Below are 22953 nucleotides of genomic sequence, written 5' to 3'. Positions count from 1 at the left end.
GCTGTAGAAAATATTTCAGACAGAAATGTGTTCTTTTAGTTGACCGTGTGACACTAATACATCTATTCGAATTTTAAACTAGAGATTTTGAGAGGCTAAGGCATAGTCTACTACTTAGATAGAATATCTCTATTACATTACCATTACTCAGATAGCAAAGATTTATGAAAACTAATATTGACTTCCTAATATCGAATGAATAAGAAATCTTTATATTTTTGAATTTGTATAGAACTTTACCAAATAACTTCCCCTTTTTTTTCCTTATAATGTTGTAATACACCTAATACTTTTGAAAACAGACACAAGAAAAATATACAGAGAAATTATTTCAGCAGCTGTTATTTCAAATCTTGTATTGAACAAAACTGTATATGTTGACCTAACTATATATAAATGAAAGAGTCAATCATGCATGGCACAATGCAAATGAAAAGAGGTATCTCAATTAAATCCTCCATATGTACTACACTCTCTAACGTATATAGGGACTTCCTGGATGGATTTTATGCAAAATGTTAGGCTAACAGAAAATATAGCACTCAGCAAACAGATTGCTGTCCTACAGTAGTCATGTTAATCACCTATGTGTAAGGAATGTACATTGTGTTCTCAAGTGCTTTTACATTAGGATTCATGAAGATGGAACTTATAGGACTACTTCCACTTCTATTATAGACTATGACTGTGTGAGTCACTCATGTCCTTCATTACTCTTCATGCATCTGTAAAATGGGTATGAAAATAATACCTTACTTCAGAAGTGTTTCGAAGCTTTAGATATTCTCATAGACACTTCAATAACATCATACAAAAGGTTCTTCAGCACTTTTATTACCATGATTAGAAACATTATTCTAATCATTAGTAAAAAAAAAAAATAAAAATTAAATTAAAAAAACACCGTTTCCAGACTATACAATAATGCAGCCCTTCTTGATTCCTGTTCAGCAATTTAGGAAAAAAAAAAAAAACAAACTTATGCAAAATATTCATTTATAAGCAGTAACATTAGGCTCAGTAAATCCCAAAGCAGGAATCAGATTTACTTCTGAATTTCATTTTTAAGCTTCATCTGCCTTTTCTTCAGACTCGCATCACACACTTGGAAACTAGGTTTTAAGAAATCCAGTACTGTAAAGTTCTGTAGATCCAAAATGATAAGGATCCAAAGTGGTATGGAATAGAATTGCATGTTGATTCTTCTCTATATTAGGGTCATGTTTTGCTCTTCATTGGACAAATATAAGCAATATAAAGTAACTGGAACCAATCTTGTCTTATTCTAGAAATGTGTCCATCTTTATTGTTAAAATGTGTCTGACTTTATGGGATGCTTATTACCATTTTCAATTCTTTTCTGGAAATCTACTCATAGAACAATGAGGTTTGTGCTAAATTATTCTTCTATCCTTACTATGGGTGTTGACTTACAGGACAAGAAATACAACTGGAAAAAATTGTCCACTCCTGCTATTGCTACTTCTTCCTATCCTAATTTGTGCTGTTGTCTTATTTCAGTGGTGCTTATTTCATGAATTATTTGATATCTCTTCCCCTTCATAAGTTGCATTTTTACATTATTAAAATAAATATTTTGTACTATATAAACCCTCGTCTTTTCCTTCTTTTCTGTAGTCATTTGAAACATCAGGAAGAGGTACTATGGGTTTCTCCTCTTTGGTTGGAGTTAAGTTCTCGTATTATACACAAACGAGGTCAAAAATAACTTGTTCATTTCTCCAATTATTTGACAGATCATAACTTGTGTATGTTGTCATTGTGCTTTATATTTACATTCAGGACTCTTATTGTGGAGCTGTGGTGAGGGTTATGCAGAACTTTATTTAATGCTTCCTTTTTTAAAGGAGAAAGTTGGGTAACAGTTCTCGAGTCTAGGACATTGGTCAAATCTGTGACTTTGGCTACTAGTATCAACAAATTACTCATTCCTTGTGCAGTAAAGCAGAGGAACAAACTGGAAGTTATCTTGAATATTAAAGATGTCAAATCAGTTTACCAAACAGAAGTATTTTGATTGTATTTATACTATAGAAATATGCCATTAAAATATTTGGGAAATTGTAGTTTTTGTGAAAATATATTTTGACAGAAAATTGTCTGTCACAAATAGACGTAATAATGCCATGAAGTGAGTTATGACTTCTGTGATGTTATTGAAGATAAAACATACTCAAAATACTGATTTATGTCTACAGCATCAGCCAGGTGGTAAGAAAGTCCTAGACCTGACATAACTATTCTCAGAAACCATGCCGTTGTCAATTTGATAAGTTAACATGATCGCTACCAGACCAGATAGATAAAAATGTCCATCCATTATCTCTAGACTATTTTTATCTGTGGTTGGATAGATTAATCATCAGATGCATTCAATATCCATTTCAGTGAATCCAGACTGTGTTCTTTTCTAATAAACCACTGAAGGTTTAATGTCAGACTTCACCAATCTGAGCTAATTTGTTAGCGCATTTTGAATAAATACAGAATGACAAAATATGTCCCCTGTTCCTGGAACCATGATTATATATATTTTCTGAATATTCAAGGGAAAGATGATTAATTTATTTTCTAGAAAATGTATGAACTTATTAGTACAACCCAGAAAATATATAATTTACTCTAGTTTCTGAATTACATAAATGTACTGCTCTACTGTGGATAACTTTCACTTTATTTCATGTTTGTGCTGAAATGCAACAGCAGATGCATGCATTAAGGGTACATAGTCTTTTGTAGCCCTGTGAGTTTCCAGGAAAAACTGGGAGATTGAGAAAACCATATGCAACTGCAGGTGAACGGAAATGCAATATTACTGAAAGAAAAATGGGACATGTGAAGTATTTGGATATTGGAAATAGCTAAGAAGTAAAGCATTTCAGCTCAAGACAAAAATAGTTAAGAATGATGATATACTATTTCCTTGCCCATCTGATAACTTTCATGTTCAGGTCACCATATTTGTAGTGTGTTCACACCTTGAACACACAAAGGAATTTACTAAGATAAACCCTTATGCCACATGCTTTTCAGATTCCACTGGAACATAATACCCAAGCACAGAGAAATACTTCCACTGTATTAAGTGTAAGCTACCATTTTAAATAAGGGTAGTTATTTAAAACTCCACGGCAAAAAATAGCAGAGAAAACACAGGACGCAAGGGTGTCTCTTTGGCATTAAGTGAAAAGACAGGAAAACATGCCTTTCTGACAGGCCATATTATCCAGTGCTAAGTGTCTCCATTCCCTTGCTGTGATGATGAGAATGGGTTCTTGTACTCTTATTAAAAAGAGGAAAAACGTAAAAATGTTGTCTACTGGATGGAAATAAATTATAACAATTACTTGTCCTATATACTGTTTCTAAATCCAAGACAGAGTAGCATCCTGGAGATTTTCTTTGGGACAATGCAATTAGGGTCTACATTTCAGGACTGTCTCATGCAATCTCAGATGACTGGTTAATATAAGATGTTGAGTGCTTATAGTGTTTTAGATATTTTCAATTTAGTTTAAAATGAAACGTTTTGTTAGGAGAACTTTCCTGCATTCTTTCCTTTTCCTAAATTCAGAAAGTTTGGTTTTGAGAGTTGTGTTATGTAAACTTGCATGTAAAAACCACACACACACACACACACACAAAGTAGTAGTAGAAGAAGAAATCATATTACTGAGTACTTCAGGTTCATAAAAATGCACAATATTGGTTTGGGAAACATTCAGAAGAAAGGAGTCATTTTTTAGAGGAGTATCAAATTTAAAAGAAGTCTCTTGCATTAAGGCAGTAATAAAACAGTCCTGAATCATAATAGGAAAAACACTTAGAAAAATGTTGTCAGTGGTTATGACAAATTTTATTTGTAAGGACTCTGGACATGGCTATAGCCTGCAGCCTCCAGTGGGTATGTATTTTAGAATAAAGCAAGTTGGACAAGATTAGTAACCAAAAGAGTCCTCTTAGGAAAAGGTATGCAAGCAAATGCTATTCTGATGATTCTAAATATCAGTGGCCAACTATTTGTGGTAGATTAGCATCTGGTGGTGCTGGTAACCTGGCCAAATTTAAAACTGCATTAAAAATTTCCTGTGTAATCAGTAAGATTAAATTAATCTTGCAGGAAGGCTTATAATTCTCCGCTTGCACAGTGAAATTGTATGAAAGAAACAATATGATTTGAAATGAGTGTGTGTGGAAATGGATGCAGTGATCCCTCTGATCAGTTCAAAATTATTTTGAGTTGTAAGGTGCTATATATATATTTAGTTCTACAATACAGTGCTTTTATTATTAATATTAGAGGGGGCTAATGAAGCATAGAATATATAAGGTTTCCTCAAGACCTTCAAGAAATACAGAACATTCAGATTGATTATGGAAGGAAATATTACAAAAGAAGGTTTTGTAGGGTTTGTTTGTTTTAATATATGGTCCAAATTCTTAATCTGAGATTTAAAACGGATATTACAAAAACTCTGTTTTTCAAATAAAGTTACATATAAGCTGCTACAGAGACAAGACATTAAGAATAATGAAACTCTCTTAAAAATACAATTAGGAACAACAAATTAACAGTCACCAATAAAGAAAAGCGGCCATGGCTAGGGAGAAGAGATTGTTTGTGCTGTGTAGTTTTAAGGGAGAGATGAAAAAGCACCATCATTCTTGTCACAGCACGAATCTTATTCTCTGCTGTGCCATTTCATAGTTTAAGATTACACTTTTATAACTTCAGGACTGCTATTGATGCTCTTTTCCTTCTTTCCAACCTTGTGGTAAATTCAGTAGCTTTTAAAATCACAGCTTTAAATGTTGCTCTGGAATTGTTCTGCACTGAAATTTACTTTTTCATCACATTCTGGGATGATGAAGGAGACTAATATTTTTCCACTGATTTTTTTTTGAATTTTGCATGAATCATCAATCTTTTCTTGATTAGAATATCCTTCAAGAAAACTGAATTTTCAAAATTACAGTTGAAAAGGAAAGCTTTCCTTCTACTTCATAGTAATATTTTTCCAGAGATAGGCAAAATGAATTGTCATTATAAATGTATTGACATGTTTTTGCACATGAATATATATGTGTGTGTGAACGTCTACGTGTTTCTATATATCCTGAGAGACAGAGATCCACATATATAGTGCAGACAAAGTTTGTCACATTAGATCTTGTAATCCATTCTTATGAGAGAGGATTTGTTTGGATTTCTTAACATCATTTTGCATTTTATATCATAGTTTCCAAGATATCAATTCTACTGGATATAGAATTAAATTTTTTTTCTCTTTCCAAAACATTTGAAAGAAAAGAAAATCATGTTTTTCACATGACCTAGAAAAAAAGAAAAAACACTCCAATGTAAAGATTTTTTTCAGTTGCTTGTTGAATTAAATTTCGCCTTTTCTAAGCAGATCTTTTCATACACTCCTTGGTAACAGTATGTTTTAAGTCAGAAGTTATTTCAAGACATGGGTAATGTAGCAGGAAGAAAACCTACCTGGACCTCAAATAATTCAACATGGTATATTACATAACGTAGCAGAGTAATAAATACAGTAATCTTCAAAAAGCTTATAAATAAGTTTAATATAAAAATGAAATTTTACAGTATAAGCCCATGGTACTTGAAAATATTGTACTGTTCACGTGGTTCTAACATGTAAATATGCTTAGGTAAAATGACTTTGCTTGTGCATCTATGAAACAAGCTGCTAAATACTAACAAGTGGTTCAAATGGCTGAAATCTTACACTTACCTGCAAATTTGATGTGGAATTTATTCTCAGGTTTCAGTATCTGAACATACAAAGGACAATTTGGGGCAAAGTCTTTAACTGCCCATGCTCTTAAAATGGTCTGATGATCCTAGAATAAAGAGTATGAGGTGATAACAATAAAATACAAATAATCATCATGTTCCATTAGAAAAAAAAAAAAACACTTTCCATTGCAGAAAACTAACTTTAAAACATGCAACACCAGCTGGTGTGGATGTTTATGTACATCTAAGTAATAATACATATTATGCTTATTACATAAATCTAAATATGTATATATATATATACACATTTAGCCAGCTACCTACCAAAGGATTCCAACAGATTTCCCAGCCTGATGGTTTTTCCCACTTGTTACCATATGTCAAGAGTGAGTTAATGACAGGAAGAATACTGCTATTCCATGAAAGAAAAGTATGTGCTAATGCATTCGTATATTGAATTTCATGAACTATGGGTAATTTCAATGTATTAGTGATCAGTTTTTACTTATTTCAGAACTAAAAAGGAATAATTGAAAGCTGCGTGTAGGAAACAATATTTGGGTTGAAATGCTTTGCCTAGTCATGAAATTGGTGCTTTGAAAAGATAATATGTAAAGAATGATTCATTATGGTTGCAGCAACAGCAATAAGAAAAGCGTTCAGACTCATGAACACAAGGGAAAGTCTCTGCCTGGAACAGAGCATAATTGTTGTTTTCAAACCATAATATTTTAATGTCACTTGAGATGGTAGCAAGCAGTTTTTCTACTAGAAATACTAGAATGAAATCATAAGAGAAAGACCTGTTGAGGACAGTAAAATGCTTCATTTCATGTTTTTCGTGTTAACCTTTTCATGAAAGATGTAGGATTGCTGTGCCTGTTCAGGATATTTCAGAACTTAGATATACCATGCTATAAGATTTCCTTGTGTGCAGTCACATTTTCTTCACTTTTTCTGTATTATATGACTTCTTATCCCTAGGGTGTTGTGGGTTTGTTTTGCATTTGTTTGTTTTTGTTTTGTTTTGTTTTCCCTGTTCAGTCCTAAGGGAATAAAATGCCAACGCAGTTGATAAGTAACAAAAGGTTACGTAATGGGATAGATGGAGGTTATAGTGATACACTACAGGAGAAGTAAGAGGTTTGGGGGTGGGTTGGGAACTGATTTGAAAACCTGTATTATTGTAGATATGTCACCTCTTTTTTTTATGCGAAAGGTGTCAGGAAAACAGAAAAGGTGTCAGAAGAACAGTCCTTAGAGTTGTTTGCACAGACTCTGTAGCTTCATCACAGTTTGACATTACTGCAGAACTGTTGGCTTTCTGTTTTACGTTTATAGTAATTTCTATACTATATTGCAGTGACTTTAAAATGTTGATATTTCTCCTATGTAAAAAGGCAGCATATATAGATATATTATAAACAGAGACAGCTAATGCAAAAGTATGCTTCTATCCTCTTTATAAAATATATGCTTCTTTGGGAAATGAGGGAAAAAAAATACATTCTCTTCTGTGTGCATTCCACACAGTAACTTGCAGACAGTGATCACAAATTACCAGTTATACTAATGCTGATAAATATAGAGGTGATATTTAAGTTCATGTATTGAAAGCTGCAAATTTTAAAGAAGGTGTAGTGGGAATTTATATCATCAGAACTCAAACCAAGACTGATTTAATACATTTTTGAATAGTATTGTTAATATTTTTTTTTGTTACTCCACACTTAGGTTAGCAGTATAGTAGTGTCATTCCATTTGATTAAAGAAAGGAAGAAAAGGTGCAACCTTGAAATCAGCAATCTCCAAATTTTCAGAAAGCATCAGAACAAAGCTTTTGGCAGTAGAACTCATCTTTCATATACTTATATAGCCTATTATTGAGTTATCTATAGGATAGTTCAAAAGACACTTTTCCCATCCTTTATTGGGTTAAAATAGCAGATGCATTGAGGAACCTTAGTTTTGTGGAGCAATTTGATGTAGACAGCCCACTGAATTCACTTTTAAGAGTTGCATACTACTGTGTGAAACAGATGTCTGTCTTGCATTCTATAGCAGAAGAGCAGCTTACATCTTGGTCTGAGATGTCGAAATAGCATTTGATAAAATTAAACTTGGCAAAGCTCTCTCTTGCCAGAATAGAGAGAGTTGCTGGTAGGAGACTTTGGAAAGCTGACAAATTCTTGCTCTGACTATTGAAATTCCTACTTCTTTAAGTGAAAAAGGAAACAGTTTTCATCAAGTAACTGCTTGTCACCTGTTATTGTACTTCTGAGTTGTTGTTGAAATCCATGGATCAGAAGCAGCATAAGCTTTGGTGTTGGAATTTAACTAAGAAAATAGGAAGTAATGAACTGTCAGTGGCAGCTAGGGCAAAATGAGCAGATCCTCTGCTGAGGACTAGCTGGAGAGATAAAGCCTCATTGGCTTCGAAAAATCACGAGTAACAACAGCTGTTCTGGTAAGGGATCTCCTTGATGCATCTTTTATTTCAACAGCTGTCAGAAGTAGGAGAGGATCCAAGGCACTCCTACAGTTTGTTGGCTTCTTAAGCACAGCAGGGTAAAAAAAAAATCAGTTGTAGACTGATTATGAGATGGACTTAGATGAAATAACACCAGCTCAGTGACAAACTGTAACCTTGTGTTCTACATTACTGAAATCCTCAGCAGGGCCTAGAGCTGGAACAGTGTAGAAAATAAATTCTATTTCATTTCAAAGCTCTGGGGGGTAGTAAAATATAACAAAATAAAAAACAGAAACAAACTTGTCCATTTTCCTACTTAAAGTATAGATAATTGTATTCCCTGTGAAAAGAAAATCTGAACAGCAAAAACAGAGTGGGAGGTGAAATCTTTTGAAGTTAAAAACTTCAAAATACACTGCCCCGAAGAGTCTTATTCTTACAGCTGAGATTCTTGACTTTCTCCATTCTCCTTTGGAGCCACAGAACAATGACTTCTTTGAATCTTAATGCTCTGGGATTTTAAGGCTCCCAGGTCTGTGACAGAACTTAGAATTGAGACATGAGCTAGCAGGATCCAAGGTTGATAGCTAGAAGCTGGAAACCCTGTTGCTTCCAGCTCCAGGGAGCCCTAATAGCAGGCTTTGTTATGGAACCTTCAGCAGTTAAAACTGTGCAATCTCTAGCAAATTGCAAGATACGTTGCTTTTCTATAAACAGTTTTGAACCTGATAGATCTGCTAGGAAAGACTTTGATGAATTGATTTTTTCCAGCAAATGTTTTTGGTTGGAAAGGTTCTAACTCATTCAAATAGAAGCATTTATGGAAGTTTTAGTAGGTTTTTGACTTGAAATTAATCCCCCTTATGCAAAATCTGTGTGTTTAATCAGCTACCTTTAATCTCCTCTTCACAGAACAAACCTCAGTTCCTGAGAGGGTATAAGGCACAGTAACAGTATAAACAGCATGCACACTCATTCTTGGTTATTTCTTCAGAACTTACAGCTGCTGTCCGGTCCACCTCGCAGCGGCTACTCAGAATGAAACAAGCTTCAGCATCATCCATTCTAGAAGAAGGGGGGAGAAAACCCTGTTATATACCGAAAAAAAAAACTTCTGTTGACTTCTGTTTCACAGTTTATAGTCTTGTGTGCTTATAGATACAGAATACAGAGAAAGTTTAGTCTAACTTGTGTACTAACTCACAGTACTATCACTACTTCTTGACTGTTCTAGGAAACTTTCTTTCCCCGGTGGCAGTAGAAGCTGTCCCAACATAAAAAAACAAGGTGATCTCAAACACACTTTCTTTGCAAAATAAGTATTTATCTGCCATGAGTATAAAAGGTGAATAAATAGCACCAATTCATATACCGTGTAAGTGTACAATATGTACACATTACTATTGATAAGAAGAAGTGAGAGGGGGCTGATGATACAGAATTGTCTTCCATAGCACTAGCAAAGAATATGGGTAGATGTGGTAGAGTAATGTGTTAGGGATAAATAACATCTCTGTGTATGTATGCAATAAATCAACTGTTTTCAGTCCGTGGCCTCTTTGAGAACTTTTAATGCTTAATTGTTCTCTACAGGTTAGAGGTCACATAGTAAAAGCAGGGATGGTGGAAGTGGGGAGGAAAAACTCTCTGACTAAAAGTCTCATGAAAGCTTGCTTTTTGACTCTTGCTTCAGATCTTACTGTCGTCCTCCAGTGAGTCCTACTTCACCTACTGGCACAAGGAAGCAAAGAAATGGGGACTTGGCTGACCTGCTTGGGAAGACAGGACTTTATGGGCAAAGAAAAACAGCATGACCAGAATGGGTTTCCTGGAAAGGGAAAAGTGAGACAAGCTGGAGAAAATTATCTGCTTATTACAGCAATTCTGGAATGGGACCTGAGAATCCCAAATCTTTGATTTCTCTGCTTCTAGAAAATGGAAGTGGTGGTTCCTAGCAATAGCTTAGGTCATTGGGACCCTAGGCTTAGACTGAGAGCCTATTCTATTAGGTGTTGTGTATACACAGAACAAAAAGACAGTTATCATGAGAGGAAGTCATCTCACTAGATATCAGATCAGAGAACAGATTGAAGAAAGGATGCGATGGAAAATACTAGCGTTACTTTGTAGATGTTTGAGTAATTCATCCCAGACTGAAGGGAGAACACAGGTGAAATCACAGTGGGATTTTTATGCTAATCTGTTGTTTGTGTGAAAGAGAATAGTATTATAGGCTTATCAGAAAGTTTCATCTCTGTAAGGACCAGGAGTGGCAGGCTAAATGAGAATAAGGGGTCACTTCTTGATGTGAAAAGAAATGTAAGCCAGTGAAAAACTGCAATGAGAGGTAAAGCAATGGACTACATAAATAATATTTCCAGAGTGTTCTAAAACAAGTATTTAGGGACTTGAGATTATATATATTAAAAAACATAACCATTGTTTCAGTGAGATTAAAATGAGAGCTTCCATGAGAAAACACTTGAAACGTGCAGTTTCAGTCTACATAGGGTGCTTTACACAATAGCATCAACAATAACATACTGGTTTTATTTGGGCAGAAAAAATCAAGATGTATTTACAACTATCTGGAACTAAACTAAAGTTGATGAATAGATATCTATAATGAGAAGCCAAATAGATTGAGCAACCTTGTAATTTATGGCTACAGAAATGGTGATTAAATACGTGGTTTGTGTGAGGTCATTCAGAGAAAGTACAAAGAGAAGGATAAGGTCAGGTCATTGTAGGTTCCCCATAAGCAGTAAACAGCAGGAAAACAAGGGAAGCTTCAGAAGATTGAAGTATTTCAAATGGAAAAAACATTGCAACAAAGGCAAATCCATATCTAAAATAGTAAGGTCAAGTGCAGCTGATGTGGAGAAGTGAGGACAGGAGGCTGATTCTAATCACTGATTAAGAAGAAATCATGGGAGCTGTATGAGTTGTTCCAGTGAAGCATGAGAACATAAATAGGAAGATATGGTCTTTAACAAACTGTAAGAAAGAAAATTCAGTGAAATGAGTGATGGAACACGTTTTGATGAGAGATGACGAGGGACCAACAGCATGTATAGATGATTTTGTAAGAAAATTAAACTTCATTGATCGTATTCACCATTTTCTCCAATGTTCAACTTTGAAGTTTCTTGAATCACTTCAGCTACATATGGTAAGGGTAACAACCTCTTTGATATTAACATTCTGTGGATATCATGAATTTAGACAACAGAAACACTAATAACAACTATGTTAAACACAATAATATCCTTATGAGAGAAGCATTTTAATAATGTTCTAACAATTGGAAAAGCTTTGTCAATTACACCATTTTTATATGTCAGAAAATCTGGATCTGCAAAAAACAATTCTCCCACTGCTTGAGGATGACAGAATTTAAAGGCGCTTTATATATTGAAGATAAATTTGTGGAAGGAAAAAAGTATAAAGTAAAAAAAAAAAGAGTGGATATGAAGAGGATTCATGCAGGGTTCACTGAAGTGGATAAGTGTAAGGAGAGAAAAAGAATGTTTTTCATGACAGAGACTGGGAGAAAGCTTTAGGGGAAGGAAATCAAGCACAGTAGTGTTGTTCACATTCTAGTAATAGTCTGCATGAAGAATGAGAGCTGTTTAATCAGTTACTGTGCTATTTCAAATGCTGAAGTAGATACGAAAGTTCTAGTTGTACTGATGAACAATGTAAGTAGCAGTATGATACCACAGGATAGAATTTGTTTTTTCTTGTTAATGCTGGGCATGTGAACATTGTTCAGAGAACACCAAAAAAATCCAAAATGAAATTCTCAAAGATAGGAAGCAAGAACAAATATTTTTTTTTTGTAAAGTCAGATTGTGTACTAAGGCTTAGAAAGAAAAATACAGTCCTTAGTTAACAATTTACTAATTATTTATTCTGACAACTTTTGGTATTCCTTCCCTTTTTTGGTGAGACCTTTATCACGATATTTTGGCATTGCATTTCATGTATAATATATGTATAAACTTTGATAAAAAAAAAAACACTTCTTGATTTTGTTGTTGTTGTTAACCATTACTTTATTAGAAGTTGTTTACCGTGTGCCTTGCTATCTTCTCAGTACATTATGTTCTCATTAAAAAGAAATATAGCAAACATCTTAGGTACTGGGTTATAGTTCATATTAAATGTTCTATTAAATTCCTACTACGCTTCTTCCCTCAGGAGAGGTTTAAAATTATTCTATGACAGGTACATTCAATTACATGTTCTGCAGAAAAAAGCACAGTTGACTACCTCCAGGTTATTGTAAGTGAAATTCATGATTATCTTTAGGGAACAGTCTAATTTTTCTTTTCTCAATGTGTAGAACAAATGCCAGCCAAATCCCCATATGAATTCCTCCTTAAAATCGGCAACAAAGTGAAAAACAAGGAACCACTCCTTAAAAAAAAGTTTGTAATCCTGAAAATAAGCTTTGCAGTATTTTCAAATTTTAAACAGATAAGAAAGTAGCTATTTTTTTGGTGGCAGATATTTGAAAAGATACCACTGCTTACAAGACTTCTCGCAGTTTAGATTCTTGGGAATAATTCTTTAGAAGGCTGAGTGACACAAGTACTGAGTTACTGGCTTAATTTTAGATATCTGTATCAGTTGATTAACATAAGTGATGACAGGTAAGTTCTTATAAAGAGAAGTGCAGGTTAGTTAAATCAGTTATTTGCAAAGTATCACCTTTCCCTTTGGAGAGTTTGAAGAGACAGTCCTCCTACGTGAATTCCACTGTGAATTCCTTCCCACCTTTAAGTGATTGAGCAATGGTGGGTGGGGTTTTTTGTTTGTTTTATTTATTTTTTTTTTATTTTTTGAGAAATGGTGTTTGACTGATGTGTTTTGAGTAATGTCATTCAATAAGAACTGACAGAAGGGCTTTTTTTTAGAAGTCGTAGAAGTGTGGGGTAAGAGGAAGGTCCTGAAGGAAGAGTATTTGGAGGTATAGTAGAGTAGTTGCTTTTATTACCAGGCTGAACTTAGTAAGAAAACAAGACTGTGCAATGGATTCGAAGGGTTATAATAATTTTTCACTCCTCCCCATCCCCTTTTAATTGGACAGAAGAGCTACTGTTATCTTTATTATCTGTGCACAAGGAACAGAAATAAATTCTAGCATTATTGGAAATTTGGGAATTTTCTATACTGCTTTTTCAGAAGAAATTAAAACAGGCACTCTCTTTCAATACCTTCAGAAACTGAGAAAGAAAAAACTGAAGATAAAAGTGGTGAAATGAAAGAGCTTACAAATATACATTCCTTGAAAATTTTCAGACATTAGGAAAAACAAATTACATCAAAGATCCCTGCTTTCTAAATACACATGCTTTCTTTCTAGCACAGCAGCTTTTGTTGTCTGTCAAGCTCATTTATCAAATAGTATGTGTGAAACAAAAGTAAGAAAACAAATATTAGTCAATATTTGCCTACTTAGCTCTCAACAGATCTTGATCTTTTAGTGCTGAGCCTTGCAGATAGATAACTCTCTGAGACCACATTGGGATTTGTAACACCCTTCGGACCTGAGCATCCATCTCAGTAGGACACAAAATGACAACATAATAGTCCTGCAAAAAACATAATGGGTAATAACCACGTTATTATCTGATGTTACCATTTGTTGTTGCAGATGAGTCAGGGTGTCAAAAACGTGTGTTAATTCTCAAATTTAATTAACAAAAGTTATTTGAATACAGGTGTGTAAAATACTGAATTCTTCTTAAATAAAAATGGCTGGACAGTTGTTCACTGCTCATGAAGGACTTAAAAGATGGCCACTAGAGTCCAGTTAGAAACATTTTTTGTTACCGTACAAGTGTAACTTTTTTAGATACAATTCACTTTTCTGTAATTCTAGCTGGAAAATGTAAGAAGCTTTCCGCAATCAAAACAGAATTATTTTATCCAGCTCTATTAGTCCCTGAAATCTTTTCCTCCACACTAATGGGCTGATCCAAACTTCATTTCCTGTTCTACACTTCTTCCTGTTCTGTACTACAGACAAATTCCTATCAGAAAAAGTAAGGTTGCTCAGAGGCATATACGTGTGTAGTTATGAAAAGGAGAGAGAGAAGGAATGTAAGGAGGGGAGAGACTGAGAGCTTAGGACAGGCTTAACGTAGAAGTCTTCCTTATCAGACACAGACTTTTGCTGGAAGCTTACTTCCAGCATCATCTGTATCTTACAGCTTCCTACTTCAAATATGAAGGGAATGTATATAAGCTGTTTCAGGCTACAGAAGTAGTATTAGGATTTTTCTTACTTTGTCTCTAGTGTATCACAGAACTTGACTCATTATTCAGACTAGTTAAGTAAATTTTGGATTTCAGTTTGTGTATGCATCTCCAAAAAACTGGATTTCTCTATACATTTGCTTATGCTTCTTATTAGCTAATTAATTTGGGGAATAATCTGCATTTGGGATTTGTCATACTGCTGCTTGACTATTTGAAGAACTGTATTTTGTGGGGTTTTTGCAATACTTAATGTATCACAGTTAACATAGTAATAGACATTGTAAGAGAAGTATTTGTAAAAGAAATTGTCTATAGTAAAACTAATAATGAATCCAAACTGCTACCTCATATATGTTTTTATGTGATCAGAACAACTTTTATGACATCTGTTTGCATTAACTAGGGAATAAGTGTAAACCAAGAAAAATCTCACATGTAACCTTACAAGGTCTTTGTCCTTTAAAGTACATGTAATTTTTTCTTAATTTCAACATTTCCAAAAGGATCTAATCTTCCTAACACTGATGAAAAACAAAGCAAAATGACAAAACCAAAATATTCTTTGGCTTGTGAGGAGTTTTGGATACAGTCCCAAAACAAGAGGAAAAAAGAATTTGAACATTTTTCATTTCTTGTCTACTTTAAATAGAATAAAAGGAAGTTGCATGGAAATATCTGTTTCTGAAAGGACTAGCATAATTCAACAAGACAGTAATTCTATCTATTTAATCCTTTTAGCTCAATTCAAAATGATTGTCTCCATACTGTATCTCAGCTTCTTACTGCAATTATAGATTCCCAATTCAGTCAACTATTCCCAAATTCAGTTTTTCAAATTAAAGGCCGTTCCAGAACACTGTCTCCAGAAATCAGTGTTTTGAGTTTCATTTTTTTTTTTCACTGTAAATACCTGCAGTCTGGGGTGAGCATAGAATTCGTTTAAGAAATCCATAAGTAAATCAATCTTCAGGGAGCTGACACACAGCACAACATGTTTTTCCGTCTGAGCTCTGTGTCGACTGTAGTTGCCACCAGACTTTTGTCTTTCCATCCACAAGTATGCCAGCTGTTCAAACTGCAATAGATGCCATGTGTCAGTGAAATATAGACAAGCAGCTGTGCAGTAAAACTGTATCATGACTTAACTACATTGCACTGTTCAGCTTATACCTTTATTAAAAGATGTCCTTAGCTCCCAATGCATTTTTCTTTGTAAAAAAGTTCTCTAATAAGTGGGTTAGATCAATAAAAAAATATGGCAACACAGCCAGTCTCTATCATACACAAATAGCAGGGTAAGTCCATTAAAATACCATGTGATACTCAGTCACAAAAATTTGGAAAAGAATGAAGACTGTACATTATTTTCTTTATTTATTTCACACCTCTGATCTGTTTTTCCAGTGCCCTGTTACCTAAATGCTTCTCTCAAATGAAAGGTTAAATTTTCATACATTTAGGTCACTGTAAGTATAAATGTTCAGATAGAAGCACCATTTTTCTTTGGACAATGACTCTCTTCAGAGATTTTATAATATTCTGAAGGTGACAATATCATTGTGTATTCCTATCAAATCTATATTCACTTATCTGTTTTATACATACAGATACCACTTAAATAGATGGCAGCTGTAAATACAGCAATTTTGCATTTGCCAGCTGCTGAATGATATATGCATTCAGCTAACAGTGTATGCAGGCTAACAGTAATACCTGTTTTGTACTCTTGCAAGGCAAAGCCTAGTGCACAATAGGCTAGGAAATATGAATTAGTCATTAAGTATATAAAATGTTGCTCCTCTAGTCTGAATCCGTTAGAGTAAAGATAATATTGTAATGATCTGTGCCATTAATAAAACACACAAATACCATCTCAAAGCTTCTCATAGTAAGTAATATGCATTTAATCCTGAGCTCCATTTAACTGTCTTTGATAACTATTCTTTTTCTCACTCCATTCAACTGATGGAGAAACTGAATTGTGAATAATAATTGTATTTATATCATAGCAGGACAAAAGCTCAAGAGATCAGAGGATTATACTAAATGGGATTAGATCAGGCTGGTGGCCAGTCACTAGTGGGGTACACCAGGGCTCCATTTTGGGGGGACAGTTCTCTTCAATGTTTTTATTAATAATCTGTACAAAGGACTTGAATGCATACTAAGTTTGCAAATGATACTTAATTAGGAGGAGCTGTTGATTCCCTCAAGGGTAGGGAGGCCTTGCAGAGAGATCTTGACGGACTAGAGTGCTAGGCAATCACTAGCTGTATGAAATTTAACAAGAGCAAGTGCTGGATTCTGCACCTGGGACAGCAACCCTGGATATATATACAGACTGAGGAACAAGCAGCTGGAGGGCAGCTCAGTGGAGAAGGGTCTGGGGCTTCTGGTCAATGGCAAGGTCAACAGTGTGCCCTGGCAGCCAGAAGGGCCACCCATCTCCTGGGGAGCATCAAGCACAGCATTGCTAGCCAGTCGAGGAAAGTGATTGTCCCACTCTATTCTGCAGCCTCACCTCAAGTACTGTATGCAGTTTGGGGCACCACAGTATAAGGACAAAAAAAATATTAGTCTCCACAGGAGGGCAACAAAGATGGTGAAGGTTCTAGAGGGGAGGATGTATGAGGTGTGGCTGTGGTCACTTGGTTTGTTCAGCCTGGAGAAGAGGAGACTGAGGGGAGACCTCATGGCAGCCTGCAGTTTCCTCACGAGGGATGCGATGTACACAATGCTTAAGTGTATATTAGAAGTAGTTCAAAGATGAAATTTCTATTTCTGAGGAAGTTCCAAATTTCTTAAAGCATATTTTAGTTTCAAAAAGAATATGTATTTTACTAAATTGCCACTGAATGGGAATATAATTGTATTAGTGCATATGTTTGTGTATGCAGACATTAAATATTTAGCTATAATTAAAATGTTCAAATTTTTTCAAGGAAATTAATGCTGACAGCTCAAGCTTCAAGCCTCCCAGGGATTCTGTGGTGTTTGCTCACAGTAAGCTTTAGTTCACCATCAGAGCAGTAGAGTCTGGAAATCATAGCCATGTGAGAAACTGCAGCTTCAAGGTCTATCAGGCCTACTGCAAGATTTGATAAGCACAAATGGTGTCTCCTCACACTTCCCTTTTGTGTCCAGGAGGTCTAGGTCATCACCAGATGTCAGACCATTAACATCATGACAGTGCTGCCTTATAGTCTGAGGGTGTCTGACATCAAGCATTTGCTAATGAGCTGACAAATGTTCGGTAAATTTAATGAAACTGATTGATTCCATGAAATACTTGGATCAACCAACCTTTTCTTGTGGAAATGGGTTAGAAGGCCTAAGCCTATATAGGCATCAAAAATTTCTAAACGTGCTTTTGGCTCTGTGTATACTGACATACACAGATATGAAGAGAATTTGCTTGAGTTGCAGATTTAATGAGTTTTTGGTTTTTTTAAGTTAGCACTGAGCTGTAAGAGTAAGAGAGGAAGTGGAGAGAACCACGATTAGAAACAGGGAGAGCCTGCAGAGGAAATGTTATACTCATAAAGAAAGTGCTGGCTACTGTTTTGTTTTTTTGGTTGGTTGGTTGGTTTTGTTTGGTTGGTTTTTGTTTGTTTTGTGTTGCTTTTTTAAATCGCTCCATTAATAACCCATATCTCAGGATGAAGAGAAGGGCTACGTGGTACTTGATATCTTTTGCCAGCAGTTGAAAACTGATTTTAGTGTTCCGTATTTCATTATAAATCTAAACTATATGAGGACAAACAGTGGCAAAAGTATAAATAGACCAGAAGATATAGAAGATAGTAGTTTTCTGATATTTTATATGCAATAATAACAGTATTTTTTTCAGTTGTTTTGTTTTAAAAACAATTCTAAAGAGAAGAAAAAATCCACATTTACCTGTATGGGCAACACCACAAGAGCAACACAGATCATAATGACAACAAGCAGCTTTGAAGGCCATATCTTGGGTGTAACATCCCCAAAGCCCACAGTGGAAAACGTCACTATGCAGAAATAAAGGGAGTCAAAGAGAGTCAACCTGTTTCCTGCTCGTTCCAGATGCTGAATTCCACAAATACTATGTAGAAAAGAATGAATAAAGACACGAAAAATAAAAACTGCACTTAGGTTCAGTTCAAGTTTGATGATTATGTTATATATGCAGAAAATTATTTATTTTAGAGTGGATACATTGCTCAGCAAAGACATTTTTTTCAAAAAGAGGAAAAATGAGTATCAAACCAGAAGTTTGTTATTAGTATAATTTTTACATCATTTATAATAAAAAAATATTTTTTCAATATTTTGGTATGATAGAACTTTGTTGCTAGGTTTTGCTTAGTGGCTGGTGTGAGGGAGAGGTGGTATATAGAACATCACAGATTGATGCAATTCCTTTCTAAACCAGAACAAAACAGATGGTATATAGTTGCCACCATTCAGAATTTTTTAAAAAGCATCTTTTAATTTTTCAGGGAGCGTTTGCTGGTATGGCCAAGAAAATGTACACAATACTTTCTTTAAATCACTCTATGTTGGTCTATATTGCTTTGTATGGTAAGAGCTACTAGAATGAACTTGTTATGAGAGTACATGTTGCATACTAGAAAGATAATGTTGGTATAAATGAGTACCGACTGTCTAGAATAAACTGAATGTGAGAATTGGAGGCTATCCAATTGTCAGAGGAATAAGTGTCCAGGTCCAAACTTCAGGTAGAAGGTGCCAACTGTTATAAAGTTCCTTCTTGCTACAAGTACAGAATAGAAATATATGGCTTGGTTGTTTTTAACAGCAGAACAAATAATGTTCATTCCTTCCGGTCACACATTTCTATGAACAAGTCAATGTGCTCCATGTGTTACTTGGTAATTATTTCTCTTGTAATCAGAACGATTTGTGTAAGTTAATGCTCTTTTGGTTTTTAGAAGTAGTGGCAGAATCTGTTTAGAGGTCCTACTGCTGTTTTGTATTTTGCATGCTTTAAAAATACTTCAGTTTGAAAAACTATACCATGATGAAGAGCTTTCCAAGCTTAAAATATGATCTTCATTAAGACAGTAGAATCATGTAAACAAATTCAGCTTTTAAACTATATTCACCTATAAGAAGAAAATTGATCCATGTACCATGCTGAATAGTGTTGTGGTTTTTTATCCTTGGAGTTAGCTGAATGATTTCCTCTTGGAGAATTTGAGAGGTAATTGGTAAATAACACCGTATTCCTTGGTAATTATTATTCTAGAATGTACGAAAGATTATTTCTTCATATACCATATCCAGATGGTAATAGTCACTCATTAATATCTGCCATGGTAAAAATTTTTGCATCACCAGGGAGAGCCTGTGTTTATAACAGCTTTAGCAGTTGTTCTTCTGTTCTCCATTCTGTTCTCCAAAAATAATTTAGCAGTGGGCAGTGGCATTTCCAGAACATATGGATCAAATTCCCAGTTTCCTTTTCACAGTTCTAGCATTTGTAGTTTTCACACTTCTCAAAATGTTCTAAAAAGGGTGGTGTTTTTTTTCTGTTTGCATAAGTTTCATCCTTCAGTCAGAACTGATACTTTTACATCCCTATCCAATTTGTTCCACATTTTTCACTGGTGTTGTAATCTAGATCTTCCATAATTTCACTATGTTCCCAGTTTGTTTTTTGTTTGTTTCTTTCTTTCTTTGTTTCTTTGTTTTCCCTCCCTTCTTAGAAAAAATGGCAATTATATTTTTGTTCCTGAAAATATTAACAGAGGGACTGTCTGGAAACATGCTAATGAAGAACACTTTCTTTTGGTCTCAGGCAAGGAAGTTTTTCAGCTAGCTCCTATTCCAGTCTCAATTTGAAATAATGGAGTACACTGCAGAGGCATCCAAGTACAAAAAATAACCTACTTTAATATCATTATTCACATAATTTTTATATGTAATCTTAAAAACAGATTTGTGGTGGATTTTTTTGTTGTTTTTGCTATTATTGCTGAACACCCTGGTGTGTTTTCTTCTCTTCAGTTGTCTTTTGTGGGTACAGCTCTAAAATATAATCTTGACTTCTGGAATTAAGTCACAATGGCCAGGAAAGTAGCAATTACACATAGTCAGTGATATGGCCATAACAGGACTATTATACCATTCCACTGAGAGTGTTAAGTATCTGCAGATAGGTTTGCATTGAACTATAATCCTATCATTGGTAGCAATGTATTTTCTCTAATGCTAGTGCCTGTGAAATTGCTTAGTGTTTGCATAAGCAAAAGGGTCAATTCTACCCTTTGTACCTAACAGTACAATTAAGATGTATAAAATGTATAAAAATTAAAATGTATAAAATCTGGTTTGTTTGTTTGTTTGTTTGTTTTTGGTGGTGGTGGTGGTTTTTTTTTTTGTTTTTTACATTTTCAAGGAGTGTGAATTGTTTCTTCACTTTTTACTCACTTTGTAAAACCTTAGAAAAATCTTTACTAATTTGCTTATAGGAAAACTCACAGCTTTATGAAGGGGATATCCTCTTTATTAATATTATTCTTCATGTACTTTCTTTAGCCAACCAACCCAATTATAGTCTGGCTAACCTTCCAGCCTCTTCTAAATGAACAGCAAAATGCCCATTGAATTTAGTGAGCCCATCATTTCATTAGCTGTACTCCTGTATAATCCTCTATATTCACATTCCTTGAAGCTGTCAAAATTATTTTGTGCCTTAGCCAAACTGTTGTGGATTCAAGTTGTCTTTTGCTGAACTCAGTGGGCATAAACCAGTGCTTCTCACTTTTAGTTATGAATATTAAAGTCAGTAAGACATGGGAGCTTTACTGAACCAGAAATTAATCTCTTCTTAGAACTTGAAAAATTTATTTTTCTTCAAAATTACTTGCACCTCATCTGCAGTTCTACCAGATTATACCTGAGGCCCTAATAACCCTGCAAGCAAAGGAATGATAAATCCAAACATAGTCTACCAAGTCTTAATTTCACTGGTCATTTTGCTGCTCTGCCTGTTGTTTTTAGAAGGGATCGCAAAATTGCAAAAAAAAGTGACTTTTGAGAGACAGCTTTATGGAAATCTAATTTCCAAATTAAATATTACCTCTCTTACTCCTCACCCAAGAATTTCGTACTTTAATCTCACTACCAGTACATCTGAAGAAACAGTCAGTATCTACGGCATGTACCTACTTGTCTGGGCTACCTGGTTATACTGCACAAGGAGTCTAATGGAAATTTACTGGCTTTCCAATAAGACAAGCCCACATGGATTAGTTACCCCATTCCCCCAAAATTTATTGAGTACTTTTACTATAACCTAATTCTTTATATGAATAATAGCATCAGCGTCTTTTTATTTTTCTTGTAAATTGTTAAATGTTGAGCATTATTTTTAAAAGATGCATCAATACTGTATGTGCTAAAAGAGCCAGCATATGTTCTTGTTCTGATTTCTCATATTTCCCAACATAATGTAATATGCAATAACTCAGAGTTTTTCTTTTTGCTGTTTTGATATTGTATGGTGGCATTTGTATCTCCTTATTCTTGTTTACATCCTCCTTCCCTTTCATGCCATGAAGAAACAATGATCTACTTAGTCATCCCTGGACAGACATAACAATTTCAATCAGGAAAGCAACATCCAGCAAAAGCAATGCTTAAACCATCTTGTACTTTAAGAGAAAATAAACCACTGTAATAATAAATACACAGAAAACACCTCATTAAAATAGGGGGCCCAATTCACCACATTCTATATCAATTTCAGGTTTCAGTAATTCCAACAAGCAGTCTTCTCATAGTGGATTTAAGCAAGCCATTACAACAAAATAAGGCTGGTATAATGGAAAGGATATTTATATTACTAAAAAACATCAACATGGGTCTGCTAAAGTAAAAGCTGTGTCAGCAAATTTACTACAAACTCATGAAGAAAAGTTATTTTAAACATATAAATGTAATCTCTGAAGATCAGTCATGTTTTGTTTTTTTAGGTATCATTTGAACTTCTGAGAGTTCAATCTTCATTTTACTGGAATTTTTTTTTTTAATTCCGGGAATACTTGCTTGCTCAAGTATTTTGTGTGCCAAAACTAACGACAGTTTGTAAATAACCTATCTCCACATGCAGTACAGAAACTACCTCAAAAAAAAATTTACTTTCTAAGACATAAAAAGTTAATATACAAAAGGATTGATGACAACATGGTTACTACCAGGAGCTTACTGTTTTCTCCCCTGTCCCTTAGTTGAGTATTTAACTGTCCTGATAAAATAACCAAATATTAAGATTGAAATGATAATACGCTGGTGTGACATGGATATGCAAATTTCTAACTGCTTCATGCTAAAAAGACAGCCCTTCTGTAAGGAAACTCAGATGTTTAAACAGAACAGACAGGATGATGCTGTAGCTTATACCTAGGGACAGTCCAGTTAA

At 34.6% G+C, this 22953-nt stretch overlaps 1 protein-coding gene across 3 annotated transcripts in view; it reads right to left on the bottom strand.

Annotated features, from left to right (window-relative positions):
* KCNT2 (potassium sodium-activated channel subfamily T member 2) overlaps window positions 1–22953 on the bottom strand; it is a 138313-nt gene that overhangs the window by 44730 nt on the left and 70630 nt on the right. For all 3 annotated transcript variants that reach the window (XM_035537705.1, XM_035537706.1, XM_035537707.1), the window contains exons 9-13: window positions 18429–18609; window positions 15439–15603; window positions 13722–13858; window positions 9260–9323; window positions 5781–5889 (exon numbers count right to left, since the gene is read on the bottom strand). In XM_035537705.1, the coding sequence (XP_035393598.1) occupies window positions 5781–5889; window positions 9260–9323; window positions 13722–13858; window positions 15439–15603; window positions 18429–18609 (656 nt within the window). The remainder of the gene's footprint in view (window positions 1–5780; window positions 5890–9259; window positions 9324–13721; window positions 13859–15438; window positions 15604–18428; window positions 18610–22953) is intronic.

The sequence above is a fragment of the Cygnus atratus genome, chromosome 8 (genome assembly GCF_013377495.2).
Source record: "Cygnus atratus isolate AKBS03 ecotype Queensland, Australia chromosome 8, CAtr_DNAZoo_HiC_assembly, whole genome shotgun sequence".
Taxonomy (NCBI): domain Eukaryota; kingdom Metazoa; phylum Chordata; class Aves; order Anseriformes; family Anatidae; genus Cygnus; species Cygnus atratus.
This window is presented reverse-complemented; position numbering and strand designations above follow the sequence as displayed.